At 39.2% G+C, this 15150-nt stretch overlaps 1 protein-coding gene across 2 annotated transcripts in view; it reads left to right on the top strand.

The window, feature by feature from the left end:
* The window catches only part of DNAH14 (dynein axonemal heavy chain 14), a 398894-nt gene that overhangs the window by 108373 nt on the left and 275371 nt on the right, over positions 1–15150 (top strand). For both annotated transcript variants that reach the window (XM_088845531.1, XM_088845532.1), the window contains one exon: positions 14228–14569. In XM_088845531.1, the coding sequence (XP_088701657.1) occupies positions 14228–14569 (342 nt within the window). The remainder of the gene's footprint in view (positions 1–14227; positions 14570–15150) is intronic.

Here is a 15150-nt window from a genome sequence, read left to right as displayed (position 1 = left end):
TTGGAAACGAACAGAAATCATTCTGTTGTTTTTAAGATTGCATCTAAGTTCAGCATTTCGGACTCTTTTGTTGACCATGATGGCTACTCCATTTCTTCTAAGGGATTCCTGCCCACAGTAGTAGATATAATGGTCATCTAAGTTAAATTCACCCATTCCAGTCCATTTTAATTCACTGATTCCTAGAATGTCTACGTTCACTCTTGCCATCTCCTGTTTGACCACTTCCAATTTGCCTTGATTCATGGACCTAACATTCCAGGTTCCTATGCAATACTGCTCTTTACAGCACCGGACCTTGCTTCTATCATCGGTCACATCCATTGCCATATAATTGCTGATAGTATTCTCTAATAATCCTTTGTATTTCTGTGTTGTCGGTTGTGATCTCTCCATTTTCATTTCTAATTTTATTGATTTGGTTCTTCTCCCTTTGTTTCTTGATGAGTCTGGCTAGTGGTTTGTCAATTTTATTTACCTTCTCAAAGAACCAGCTTTTGGCCTTGTTGATTTTTGCTATGGTCTCTTTTGTTTCTTTTGCATTTATCTCTGCCCTAATTTTTACAATTTCTTTCCTTCTACTGACCCTGGGGTTCTTCATTTCTTCCTTTTCTAGTTTCTTTAGATGTAGGGTTAGGTTATTTAGTTGACTTTTTTCTTGTTTCTTGAGGTGTGCCTGTATTGCTATGAACTTCCCCCTTAGCACTGCTTTTACAGTGTCCCAGAGGTTTTGAGTTGTTGTGTTTTCATTTTCATTCATTTCTATGCATATTTTGATTTCTCTTTTGATTTCTTCTATGATTTGTTCATTATTCAGCAGCATGTTCAGCCTCTATGTGTTGGCATTTTTAATAGTTTTTCTCCTGTAATTGATATCTAATCTTACTGCATTGTGGTCAGAAAAGATGCTTGGAATAATTTCAATTTTTTTGAATTTACCAAGGCTAGATTTATGGTCCAGGATGTGATCTAGCCTGTGAAAGGTTCCGTGTGCACTTGAGAAAAAGCTGAAATTCATTGTTTTGGAGTGAAATGTCCTATAGAGATCTATTAGGTCTAACTGGTCTATTGTATCATTTTAAAGTTTGTGTTTCCTTGTTAATTTTCTGTTTAGTTTATCTATCCATAGGTGTGAGTGGGGTATTAAAGTCTCCCACTATTATTGTGTTGTTGTTAATTTCCCCTTTCATACTTGTTAGTAATTGTCTTACATATTGCAGTGCTCCTATGTTGGGTGCATAAATATTTATAATTGTTATATCTTCTTCTTGGATTGAGCCTTTGATCATTATGCAGTGTCCTTCTTTGTCTCTTTTCACAGCCTTTGTTTTAAAGTCTATTCTTTTTCTAAGAATCCTAACAAAGATGATTTAACGTATTCTGAGTTTAAATTCCATCAGTTTTAAAAAAAAAAAAAAAGATCCAGAGAGGTTAAGTGGCTAACCCTGTGTCACACAGCTGATTAGTATCACAGGTATCATTAGAACTCATGTACATGACTCCAGTGCTTTATTCACCTATCTTAAAAAGTAACGATAGCTATGTCTTGACTTCTAAGCACTTAAATAAAATAAAAAATAAAAGCCCTTAACATTTTAAGTAAGTCCTTAGATCATAAGTTACCTCTTTCGTTTATTGATTTTCACTTAAAACAACCTTTTCCCACAACCACTTTTCCCAAACATCTAAGATGGCCACACTGAAGAGTTCCCATGTAAGGACAAGGGGTTGACGGGAAAGAATTTGATTGAAGTAGTACTGTATTGGGAACCATTTAGTAATTGTTGCTTTTCTTTTGTAAGCAAACTATTTATTAAGTATGCTTATTGATGTATAACGTAAATGTGAAAAAGCACACAGATCCTAAATATATATAGCTAATATGTATAGCTCAGTGAATTTTCATAAAGTGAACACATCAATTAATGATCATTTTTAAAATAGTCTTTAGACAATGTTAAGTAGTTTTCCCCCCAATCCATTCATTTATTGCATTTTTGATTGTTATAATTGACATAATATTAAGTAGCCAATTATTTTTATTGTGGTAAAATACTTATAAAATTTACTATCTTAAGCACTTTAAAGTGTACAGTTCAGGTGTATTAAATATGTTCAGAATATTGTACAGCAAAAAAAAAAAATAAAGTCTATTTTATCTGATATGAGTATTGCTACTCCTGCTTTCTTTTGGTCTCTATTTGCATGGAATATCTTTTTCCAGCCCTTCACTTTCAGTCTGTATGTGTCCCTCATTTTGAGGTGGGTTTCTTGTAGACAACATATATGGGGGTCTTGTTTTTGTATCCATTCAGCCAGCCTTTGTCTTTTGGTTGGGGCATTCAACCCATTTACGTTTAAGGTGATTAGTGATAAGTATGATCCCGTTGCCATTTTCTTTATTGTTTTGGGTTTGAGTTTATATACCCTTTCTGTTTTTCCTGTCTAGAAAAGATCCTTTAGTAGTTGTTGGAGAGCTGGTTTGGTGATGCTGAATTCTCTCAGCTTTTGCTTGTCTGTAAAGCTTTTGATTTCTCCTTCATATTTGAATGAGATCCTTGCTGGGTACAGTAATCTGGGCTGTAGGTTAATTTCTTTCATCACTTTAAGTATGTCTTGCCATTCCCTCCTGGCCTGAAGAGTTTCTGCTGAAAGATCAGCTGTTATCCTTATGGGGATCCCCTTGTGTGTTATTTGTTGTTTTTCCCTTGCTGCTTTTAATATTTGTTCTTTGTGTTTGATCTTTGTTAATTTGAATAATATGTGCCTTGGAGTATTTCGCCTTGGGTTTATCCTGTTAGGGACTCTCTGTGTTTCTTGGACTTGGGTGATTATTTCCTTCCCCATTTTAGGGAAATTTTCAACTGTTATCTCCTCAAATATTCTCTCATGGTCTTTCTTTTTGTCTTCTTCTTCTGGGACTCCTCTATGATTCGAATGTTGGGGCGTTTAATATTGTCCCATATGTCTCTAATATTGTCCTCATTTCTTTTAATTCTTTTTCTTTTTCCATCTCTGTTTCATTTATTTCTACAATTCTATCTTCTAGCTCGCTTATCCTGTCTTCTGCCTCCGTTATTCTACTGTTTGTGCCCTCGAGAGTGTTTCTGATCTCATCTATTGCATTATTCATTATATATTGACTCTTTTTTATTTCCTCTAATTCCTTATTAAACATTTCTTGCATCTTCTCAATCCTTTTCTCCAATTTATTTATCTGTAACTCCATTTTTCTTTCCAGATTTTGAATCATTTTCACAATTAAAATTCGAAATTCTTTATCGGATAGGTTCCCTATATCTGCCTGTTTTGTTTGTGTTGGTGGGCGTTTATCCTGTTCCTTTGCTTGCTGGGTATTTCTCTGCCTCTTCATCTTGCTTATATTGCTGTGTTCGGGTTGGCCTTTCCGTCTTCTGGCAGTTTGTGGAGTTCTCTTTATTATGTAGTTACCTCGTTGTGTGTAGGGTTGGATGGGTGACTTGTCAAGGTTCCCTGGTTAGGAAAGCTTGTGTCGATGTTCTGGTGGGTGGATCTAGATTTCTTCTCTCTGGAGTGCAATGAAGTGTCCAGTAATAAGTTTGAGATGTCAGTGGGTTTGGAGTGGCTTTGGGCAGCCTGTATATTGAAGCTCAGTGCTATTCTCCTGTGTTGCTGGATAGTTTGCGTAGTATGTCTTTCACTGAAACTTGTTGACCCTTGGGTGGTGTCTGGTTTCAGTGTATGTATGGAGGCATTTGATGAGTACCTATCAATTAATGTTCTCTGGAACAGGAGATCTCTGGCGTTCTCAGGATTTGGACTTAAGCCTTTGCCTCTGGTTTTCAGTCTTATTCTTGCAGTAGGCTCAAGGCTTCTCCCTCTGTTACTTCTGAGGCAGTTCCTTCTGTTGAAAAAGCTCTTCTGTTTTCTGGTCTCCTCAGTGTCTAATTCCTGTCCTGACACCAGGATGCGGTGGTGGACCCTTTTTTTTTTCCCGGCTCACCTGTTCAGTCCTGCTGTGGGGAGGGAGGAACACAGCTAACAAATATCCCTGGCGTCTGTGGGGAGTACTCGCAGTGTCTCGGCTACACTGGGAATGCTCCCGCTTGGGGCGTGTGTTCTTTCCCTTTTTATGCTGCTCAGGAGTTGCTCTGCCGGGAGCTGTCCGCGGCCGTCGCTGGGTTGCTTGCACTTCCCGGGACTGAGCAGCTTGGGTTCAGGTCCTCGGGTATTCCACAAAGGTTCAGACTTGCCTGGGCCTGGTTTTGTGCCTTCCCCGGTCCGAGCAGCTCAGGTGACCAGGCGTTTGGCGAGCATGGTTGCTGCGACTTATTGCCTTCCTGGTCCCTGCCGCTCGGTTTTCTGGGAGTACAACCGGTGCAGTTTCTCAGGCGGATATCGACCGGCCCGAACCCAAGAAGTCCTGGCCAGCAAGGAAGCCTGCCTGCAGTTTGGCACAGGAAGCCTCTCTGGGGCCGCAGCTGTCCCTTCTGGCGCTGGCCGCCCTCCCTGCCTGTGTCGGCGGGGGCTGGGGGATGGGCCGCCCGCAGCCGGCTCGCTCTGCTCAGTCCTTTGTTCTGTGAGTGGGGCTGGCAGAGTCTTGGGTTCGGGCTTTTCGCAGGCTTTTCGCCTTTCTGCTTCGCTATCTTAAGTTTGTGCCCTCAGTTTGCCCTGGGGCATTCAAGCCCGGTTCTCCCTCTAAGCCACCTCCCGTGCCTCCCTGCCCAGCCCCCGCCTGCTAGTGGGGGGTTCGGGCTTCTGCACGGCTTCTCCGCTGAGAGTTTCCTCTGGGCACTTAGTCCGTGAGTTTTAATTATTTATGTCTTTTGTCTTCCAGTTATGTGGCCCTCTGAGGTTCCACTCGCCAGTGTTTCCAGGTGTTTGGAAACTTCTCTTTTTTTTTTAAGCCTCCCTTCCCGGGACGGAGCTCTGACCCTCCCTCTTTTGACTCTCTTTTTATCTTTTATACTATTTCCTACCTCCTTTCGAAGACTATGGGCTGCTTTTCTGGGTGCCTGATGTCCTCTGCCGGTATTTAGAAGTTGTTTTGTGGGATTTACTCAACGTTCAAATGTTCTTTTGCTCATTTTATGGGGGAGAAAGTGGTCACCCCGTCCTATTCCTCCACCATCTTCCCGTGCTCCCCCTCTGTAATATGTTTTAAAATGAGAAAGTGTGATGGCTCTGGCTGTGTTTTTTTCTCAGGATTGCTTTGCTTATTTGGGGTCTTTTGTGATTCCATATAAATTTTAGGCTTTTTTTCTAGCTCTGTGAAAAATGTCAGATATTTTGATAGGGATTGCTTTGAGTCTGTAGATTGTCTTAGGTAATAGAGACATTTTAACATTAATTCTCCCAATCTATACGCATGAAATACTTTTCCATTTCTTTGTGTCTTATTCAGGTTCTTTCATTAATGTCTTACAGTTTTCAGTGTACAGCTTTCATGTCTCTGGTTAAATTTATTTTTAGGTATTTTATTTCTTTGGTATGATTTTAAATGAGATTGTTTTCTTAGTTTATCTTTATGCTAGTTCATTTTTACTATATTCAAACACAACAGATTCTTCTGTATTGATTTTAAGGCCTACAGTTTCACTGTATTCATTATTATTCATTTATTATTATTTTTGGTGGAGTCTTTTGGGTTTCCTGTGATTCATGGGGTCGCAGAGAGTTGGACACGACTGAGCGACTGAACTGAACTGAACTGAACAGTGTTTGTTCCTATTTTCCAATTTGGATACATTTTATTTCCCTTCTACAATTGCCTTGGCTAGGAATTCCAATATTATGTTGACTAGAACTGCTAAGAGTGAGCGTCCTTGTCTTGTTCAGAATTTAGCAGGAAGACTTTCACCTTATTACTATTGAGTGTTATATTACCTGTGGATTTGTTGTATGGAGCTTCCCAGGTAGCACTAGTGTTAAAGAACCTGCCTACCAATACAGGTAGATGTAAGAGACATGGGTTCGATCCCTGGATTGGAAATATCCCCTGGATGAGGTCATAGTAACCCACTCCAGTATTCTTGCCTGGAGAATCCCAAGGACATATGAGCCTGGGAGGCTCCAGTCCATGAAGTTGCACAGTGTCTGACCCGATTGAAGAGACTAAGCTCGCATGTATGGCCTTTATTATGTTGAGATATGTTCCCTCTATATCTGTGCTGCTGAGAATTTTTATAATGAATGAAAGTTGAATTTTATCAAATGCTTTTACTACATCTATTGCGATGATCACATGGTTTTTGTCTTTTGTTTTCTTGATGTGCTGTATCACTTTGATCGATGTGTGTAAGTGGAATCACCATTGTGACCCTGGAATGAATAAAACTTGATCGTGGTGCATGATCCTTTTTATGTGTTGTTAGATTTTGTTTGCTAATATTCTGTTGAGGATTTTTGCATCTATATTCATCAGAACTGTTGGCATGTAATTTTCTTTTTTGGTAATTTTTTTGTCTGGTTTTGGTATCAGGTGATTGGGACCTCATAGAATGAATTTGGGGATGTTCTGTCCTCTTCAGGTTTTGGGGAGAGTTTGAGAACGATAGGTATAAGTTCTTTGTATGTTTTTAAGTCCTTTCCTGTGAAGCTATTCTGTCTTGGACTTCTGTTTGCAGGGAGATTTTTTTAAATTACAGATTCTGTTCCAATTCTAATAATTGATCTGTTCAAATTGTCTGTTTCTTCTTGATTCAGTTTTGGCAGGCTGCATGTTTCTAGGAACTTGTATATTTCTTCTGGGTTGTCCATTTTGTTGGCATACACTTTACATGCCTCCTGAGAAACCCGTGTGCAGGTCAAGAATCAATGGTTAGAACTGGACATGGAATAACAGACTGGTCCCAAATTGGGAAAGGAGAATGTCAAGGCTGTTTATTGTCATCCTGATTATTTTACTTATATGCAGAGTATACCATGCAAAATGCTGGGCTGGATGAAGCACAAGCTGGAATCAAGATTGCCAGGAGAAATATCATTAACTTCAGATATGCACATGACACCACCCTAATGACCGAAAGCGAAGAGAAACTAAAGAAACTCTTGATGAAAGTGAAAGAGGAGAGTAAAAGCTGGCTTAAAACTCAATATTCAAAAAACGAAGATCATGGCATCTGGTCCCATCACTTCATGGCATCGGTGGGAAAACAATGGAAACTGACAGACTTTATTTTCTAGGCTCCAGAATCACTGTGGATAGTGACTACAGCCATGAAATTAAAAAAAAAAAAAAATGCTTGCTCCTTGGAAGAAAGCCTATGACAAACATAGACAACATATTAAAAAGGGACATCACTTTGCTAGCAAAGATCTGTATAGGCAAAGCTATGGTTTTTCCAGTAATCATGTACAGATGTGAGAGATCATGTACAGACCATCAAGAAGGCTAATACCAAAGAACTGATGCTTTCAAATTGTGGTGCTGGAGAAGACTCTTGAGAGTCCCTTGGACTGCAAGGAGGTCAAACCAGTCAATTCTAAAGGAAATCAGTCCTGAATATTCATTGGAAGGACTGATGCTGAAGCTCAAGCTCCAATACTGTGGCCACCAGATGCAAAGAGCTGACTCATTGGAAAAGACCTGATGCTAGGAACGACTGAAGGGAGAAGAGCGTGACAGAGGATGAGATGATTGGTTGGCATCATTGACTCAATGAACATGAGTTTTAGCAAACTCTGGGAAATAGTGAAGGACAGGGAAGCCTAGCATGCTGCAGTCAATGGGGTTGCAGTCAGACACTACTGAGAAACTGAACAACTGTTCATAGCCTTTTCTTATGGTTTTCTGTATTTCTGTGACATCAGTTGTTATTTCTAATCTTTCTTATTTTGTTTATCTAGTTGTGTCTCTTCTTGCTGAGCCTATCTAGAGGAGATTTGTTGATTTTGTTTATCCTTTTAAAAAAACAGCTCTTGGATTTATTTATTTTTCTTTTGTTTTTTATCTTGATTTCATTTATTCCTTCTCTGTTTTTTATTTCCTTCTTTCAGCTGACTTAATTTTTATTTGTTCTTTTTCTAATTCATTTAGGTGGTAGGCAGGTTGCTTGAGATTTTTCTTATCTTTTGAATAAGGCTTGTGACATTATGAAATTTTCTTCTTAGAACTGCTTTTGCTGTATCCCATAGATGTTGATAGTAAGGTTTTCATTATTTGCCTAGAGTTATTTTTTATTTCCTGTTTTATTTCCGCATTGACCCATTCTTTTCTTAGTATCAAGTGTTTAGTCACCATGTAATTGTGGTTTTTTTGCTTGTTTTCCTTCTATGGATGATTTCTAGTTTCATATCATTGTGGTCAGAAAAGATGCTTTAAATAATTTCTATCCTCTTAGTTTGTTGAGGCTTGTTTTGTGTACTAATATGTTGTCTCTCCTAGAGAATTTTCCATATGTGCTTGAAAATAATGTGCATTTTGGGTTTTTTTTTGATACAGTATCTTGTAGATATCACTTCTTGTTGTTTAGCTGCTAAGTCGTGTTCAAATTTTTGCAACCTTGTGTATTGTAGCCCTCCAAGAATACTGGAGTAGGTTGCCATTTCTTTCTCCAGGGGAGCTTCCCAACCCAGAGAACAAACCTGCATCTCCTCCATTGGCAGGTGGATTTTTTTTACCACTGAGCCACCCTGGAAGCCCATAATTCCTGAAGGAAATCAACCCCAAATATTCACTGGAAGGACTGTTGTTGATGCTGAAGCTCCAATACTTTGGTCACTGGATGTGAAGACTAACTCATTGGAAAAGACCCTGATTTTGGGAAAGATTGAGGGCAAGAGGAGAAGAGGGTGGCAGAGGATGACATGGTTAGATAGCATCACCAATTCAGTGGACATGAATTTGAGGAAACTCCAGGAGATAGTGGAGTACACAGGAGCCTGGTGTACTATAGTCCATGGGGTCACAAAGAGTTGGACACAATAGCAACAACAAAGTTTATATCCTTATCCTCTCTATACTTAAGCATCTTTATCTGTAAACTGGGGATAATATTTGTAACTGACCTAGAGAAGTTGTGAGAATTAAAGAAGTTAATGATTACAAAGCTCTTTTACCCTTTCTGGCACATAGTGAACATATGTGAGTTACTTCTACAGTTAGAAGAATCATTGTTATTAGTTTCAGAAAGTTGTTTATGAGCTATATATATTTTTAGGAAGCTGTTCTGAAAGTTCTGTTTATTTCTCTTCTTTCTGGGTTCTGCATGCCCCCAGTTGTGTTTTTATAAAGGGAAGTAGCTTCCCTTTCAGAGAAGGCAATGGCACCCCACTCCAGTACTCTTGCCTGGAAAATCCCATGGATGGAGGAGCCTGGTAGGCTGCAATCCATGGGGTTGCTAAGAGTCAGACACGACTAAGTGACTTCACTTTCACTTTTCACTTTCATGCATTGGAGAAGGAAATGGCAACCCACTCCAGTGTTCTTGCCTGGAGAATCCCAGGGATGGGGGAGCCTGGTAGGGCTTCAGTCTATGGGGTCGCACAGAGTCAGACACGACTGAAGCAACTTAGCAGCAGCAGCAGCTTCCCTTTATATAGTTAAGGAAATTCCCTTATTTACTTAAGAGTTCCTAACTTGATATGTGTTTTTTAATCATAAATTAACTTTATCAGATCCTTATTCTGTTTATCTGTTGTGACAATCATGCAGTTGTTTTCCTTTAACCTTTTAATGTGGTTAATTACATTAATTGACTTTCTAAGTTTAATTTCACATCTGAATCAATAGATATACCTTACCACTGTGCACATGCATATAGATATATTGCTACCTTATTTTTTAATTTTTGCCTTTATGCTTGTAAGTGAAATTGGTCTGTAATTTTCTTTTCTTTTACAATCCTTAACTGAATGTTCTACTAGTGACAAAAATGAAGTCTGGGAATATTTCATGTCTTTCTACTACTCTATTCTACAAAAGTGTAATTATCTGTTTTCTTTGGGATATGAGTTTATTTTAAGATATTTTTCTGGAATTTAATTGGGATTCGTGGTTGGAGTCAGGATAGTTGTCTTTACTCAGTCTTCTATTGTGATCATTTTCAGTCAAATTCAGCAGGCATCATTATAAACCCATTGCTAAATTATTTTATTTGATTCTCAAAACTGTAATGAGGACACCAAGTTTATTAACGCAAAGCTACTTTGGTCCATGCAGTTAGTAAATATGGGAGCTAGGATTCAAACACAGGTCTCTCTGACTTTTAAAGTTAGTTCATACTAACCCTGTGATAAAAATGTATATGCAAGAGCAAGTTCACATATGTGCATGTACACACGTATATACCCATACACCACACATATATACCCATACACAATAAAATGGATAAAATTTCTACATTTTTAGCATAATTATCTCTGGGTGGTGAAGTAATAGATATCTTTATTTTATAAACTTTTTTTATTGCAGTTTTTGCATGAGCATATAGTGAAGTAGAATAAAGTATTTAAAAAATTAGAGACATAAACAGGCAATTCAAGGCTGTGAGCTGGAAAATTAAACTGATATTGATTACAGAATTATGAGTACTCATCAAGAGCCCTTGAAACATGAGGGAAACTATGGTAAACTTGTCATTTAAGTATAGGAATTTGATTCTTTTGAAAATCTAATGGAATGATATGCAAATACTTATAAAAGGTGTAGATGTTATATATACACATATATATGGGCTTCCCTGGTGGCTCAGATGCTAAAGAATCCACTTGCAATTTGGGATACATAGGTTCGATCCCTGGGTTGAGAAAATCCTCTGGAGGAGGGCATGGCAACCCACTTCATTATTCTTGCTTGGAGAATCTCCATGGACAGAGGAGTCTGGCAAGCTAAAGTTCATGGGGTTACAAAGAGTTGGACATGACTGAGTGACTAAGCACATCACAGCACACACATATATTTGTGCATATATTTATAATGATCGCATGTCTTATAATGGATACAAACAGGATTTGGAATCAGATTTGGGTTTGAATCATAGCTCTGTAACTCACTAAATTTCATATCTTAGGCTTATTAATCCTTCTGAAACTAATTTTCCCTCTTTGCAGACTAGAGAAAATAACACCCAGGTAGTAAACATGCTTTTTTAAATTTCTTAAATTGAAGAAAGTAGGGAAAACCACTAGACCATTCAGGTATGACCTAAATCAAACCTCTTATGATTATACAGTGGAAGTGACAAACAGATTTAAGGGATTAGATCTGATAGACAGAGTCCCTGAAGAACTATGTATGGAAGTTCGTGACACTGTACAGGAGGCAGGGATCAAGGTCATCCCCAAGGAAAAGAAATGCAAAAAGGCAAGATGGTTGTCTGAGGAGGCCTTACAAATAGCTGTGAATAGAAGAGACATGAAAGGCAAAGGAGAAAACAAAAGATATATCCATCTGAATGCAGAGTTCCAAAGAATAGCAAGGAGACAAACGAAAGCCTTCCTCAGCAATCAATGCAAAGAAATAGAGAACAGTAGAATGGGAAAGACTAGAGATCTCTTCAAGAAAATTAGAGACACCAAGGGAACATTTCATGCAAAGATGGGTACAATAAAGGACAGAAATGGTATGGACCTAACAGAAGCAGAAGATATTAAGAAGAGGTGGCAAGAATACACAGAAGAACTCTACAAAAGAGATCTTCATGACCCAGATAATCATGATGGTGTGATCACTCACGTAGAGCCAGACATCCTGAAATGCAAAGTTAGGTGGGCTTTAGGAAGCATCACTAGGAACAAAGCTAGTGGAGGTGATGGAATTCCAGTTGAGCTATTTCAAATCCTGAAAGATGATGCTGTGAAAGTGCTGCACTCAATATGCCAGCAAATTTGGAAAACTCAGCAGTGGCCACAGGACTGGAAAAGGTCGGTATTCATTTCAATCCCAAAGAAAGACAATGCCAAAGAATGCTCAATCTAGCTCAAATTGCACTCATATAAGTAATGCTCAAAATTCACCAAGTCAGACTTCAACAGTACATGAACCGTGAACTTCCAGATGTTCAAACTGGATTTAGAAAAGGCAGAGGAACCAGAGATCAAATTGCCAACATCTGCTGGATCATCAAAAAAGCAAGAGAGTTCCAGAAAAATACCTGCCTTATTGACTATGCCAAAGCCTTTGACTGTATGGACCACAACAAATTATGGAAAATTCTGAAAGAGATGGGAATACCAGACCACCTGACCTGCCTCTTGAGAAATTTGTATGCAGGTCAGGAAGCAACAGTTAGAACTGGACATGGAGCAACAGACTGGTTCTAAATCGCAAAAGGATTATGTCAAGGCTGTATATTGTCACCCTTCTTATTTAACTTCTATGCAGAGTACATCATGAGAAACGCTGGGCTGGATGAAGCACAAGCTGGCATCAAGATTGCTAGGAGAAATATCAATAACCTCAGATATGAAGATGACATCACCCTTATGGCAGAAAGCGAAGAAGAACTAAAGAGCCTCTTGATGAAAGTGAAAAGAGGAGAGTGGAAAAAGTTAGCTTAAAACTCAACATTCAGATCATGGCCTCTGATCCCATCACTTCATGCAAAGATGGGGAAACAGTGGAAACAGTGAGAGACTTTATTTGGGGGACTCAAAAATCACTGCAGATGGTTACTGCAACCATGAAATTAAAAGACGCTTACTCCTTGGAAGAAAAGTTATGACCAACCTAGACAGCATATTAAAAAGTAGAGATATTACTTTGCCAACAAAGGTCCATCTAGTTAGAGCTATCGTTTTTCCAGTAGTCGTGTATGGATGTGAGAGTTGGACTAAAAAGAAAGCTGAGCACCAAAGAATTGATGCTTTTGAACTGTGGTGTTGGAGAAGACTCCTGAGAATTCCTTGGACAGCAAAGAGATCCAACCAGTCCACCCTAAAGGAAATCAGTCCTGAATGTTCATTGAATAGATTGATGTTGAAGCTGAAGCTCCAATACTTTGGCCGCCTGATGCGAAGAACTGATTCATTAGAAAAACCCTGATGCTGGGAACTATTGAAGGCAGGAGGAGAAGGGGACGACAGAGGATGAGATGGTTGGATGGCATCACCGACTCAATGGACATGAGTTTGAGTAAACTCCGGGAGTTGGTGATGGACAGGGAGGCCTGGCGTGCTGCAGTCCATGGGGTCGCAAAGAGTCGGACACGACTGAACAATTGAACAGAGGAGGGCTGGATGGCATTACCGACTCGATGGACATGAGTTTGAGTTTATTCTGGGAGTTGGTGATGGACAGGGAGGCCTGGCATGCTGCGATTCTTGGGGTCACAAAGAGTCAGACACGACTGAGCGACTGAACTGAACTGAACTGACTGAGTAAACATGCTGTCAAAACAAAATGAGATCGTGTACATAAAGAACATAACATATAAATGCTCAGAAAATTGGGAGCAATTATTATGCACCTTTCACATTTCAGTCATAACCTTGTTACTACTACTGCATTTATTTCTTAGAACAAATTTATTCATAACAGTACTTCTTTATGTCTCATGTGCATGCATACCTAGTTGCTCAGTTGTGTCTGATTTTTGCAACCCTTGAGCTGTAGCCTGCCAGGCTCTTCTGTCCATGGAAATACTGGACACAAGAATACCACACAAGAATACTAGGGTGGTTTGCCATTCCCTTCTCCAGAGGATCTTCCCAACCCAGGGATCAAACCTGGGTCTCCAGCATTGCCAACAGACTCTTTTCCATCTGAGCCACCAGAGAAACCGTCTTTATGTTTTAGTAGCATTTATTTTCGGAGAAGGCAATGGCAACCCACTCCAATACATTTGCCTCCCATGGACGGAGGAACCTGGTAGGCTGCAGTCCACGGGGTCGCTAAGAGTCGGACACGACTGAGCATCTTCACTTTCACTTTTCACTTTCATGCGTTGGAGAAGGAAATGGCAACCCTCTCCAGTATTCTTGCCTGGAGAATCCCAGGGACAGGGGAGCAGAAGCCTGGTGGGCTGCCATCTATGGGGTCGCACAGAGTCGGACACGACTGAAGCGACTAAGCAGCAGCAGCAGCATTTATTTTATGTGCAAGTTACATTCAAGTTCTTTCTGTTAACAATAGAAAGGATTTGATCTTGTTAATGCTCTGGTATTTAAGCAATACTTAGAATAATGTCTAGATGATGTCTTTTTTGAAATTATAATTATGTAAGTTAGTGAGAGATATTGAGTAACTACTTTTATAAAATAATGAAAAATCATTATATAATTATAATTGATTTGTTAATGATTTCAGGTTATAGACTCATCCTTGCAGAAGCTGGAATATACTCCCACTGAAATAGAAGAATTTTTGGAATATTTTACTTTTTTGGATGCAATTTCTTCAAAAATATCTAAGTTAGAAAAAGAGTACTCAATAGTTGCTCAGCTGTATTCTGTTGTAAGGTATTACCAGATCCATGTTTCAGAAGAGCAAATTGCCATTTATAAAATCCTTCTTCTCAAGTTTGGTCAACTAAAAACTTCTGTGAAGTTAAGTGAAACACATAAAGATGCTGCTATTTCTAAATTCAGAGACAGTTTGGAATCATACATCACTGGTCTACGTATTGAAGTTAGTAATTTAAAGGCCAAAGTAAGTTTTTGTTTCTCATTATATAAGCCTGCTGCTAAGTCACTTCAGTCGTGTCCAACTCTGTGCGACCCCATAGATGGCAGCCGACCAGGCTCCACCGTCCCTGGGATTCTCCAGGCAAGAACACTGGACTGGGTTGCTGTTTCCTCCTCCAATGTGTGAAAGTGAAAGTGAAGTCGCTTAGTCGTGTCCGACTAGTAGCGATCCCATGGACTGCAGCCCACCAGGCTCCTCTGTCCATGAGATTTTCTAGGCAAGAGTACTGGAGTGGCTTGCATTGCCTTCTCCGTATGTAAGCCTAGCATATAGGTATTTCCTTTCTGTGGAATCTTAAGTAAATAATTTAGTCCAAGTATTCTTAACCTGGAATCCACAGACATAATTTTGATTTGTGAATTTGAATGAGAAGTGAAATTATGTGTCTATTCTCATTAACCTCTAACTGAAGTTTAGCATTTTCTCCAACTTTGAGTTAATGTAGACAAACAACAGTAAAGTGGTGATTTTTTTCCATAGGCTTCAACAGACTGCTAAAGTTGGCCCATGACATAAAAAAGGCTAAAAAACCCTGGATACTTTTT

This window comes from Moschus berezovskii, chromosome 17 (genome assembly GCF_049115385.1).
Source record: "Moschus berezovskii isolate FMDL1 chromosome 17, NW_MosBer_1.0, whole genome shotgun sequence".
NCBI lineage: Eukaryota > Metazoa > Chordata > Mammalia > Artiodactyla > Moschidae > Moschus > Moschus berezovskii.
This window is presented reverse-complemented; position numbering and strand designations above follow the sequence as displayed.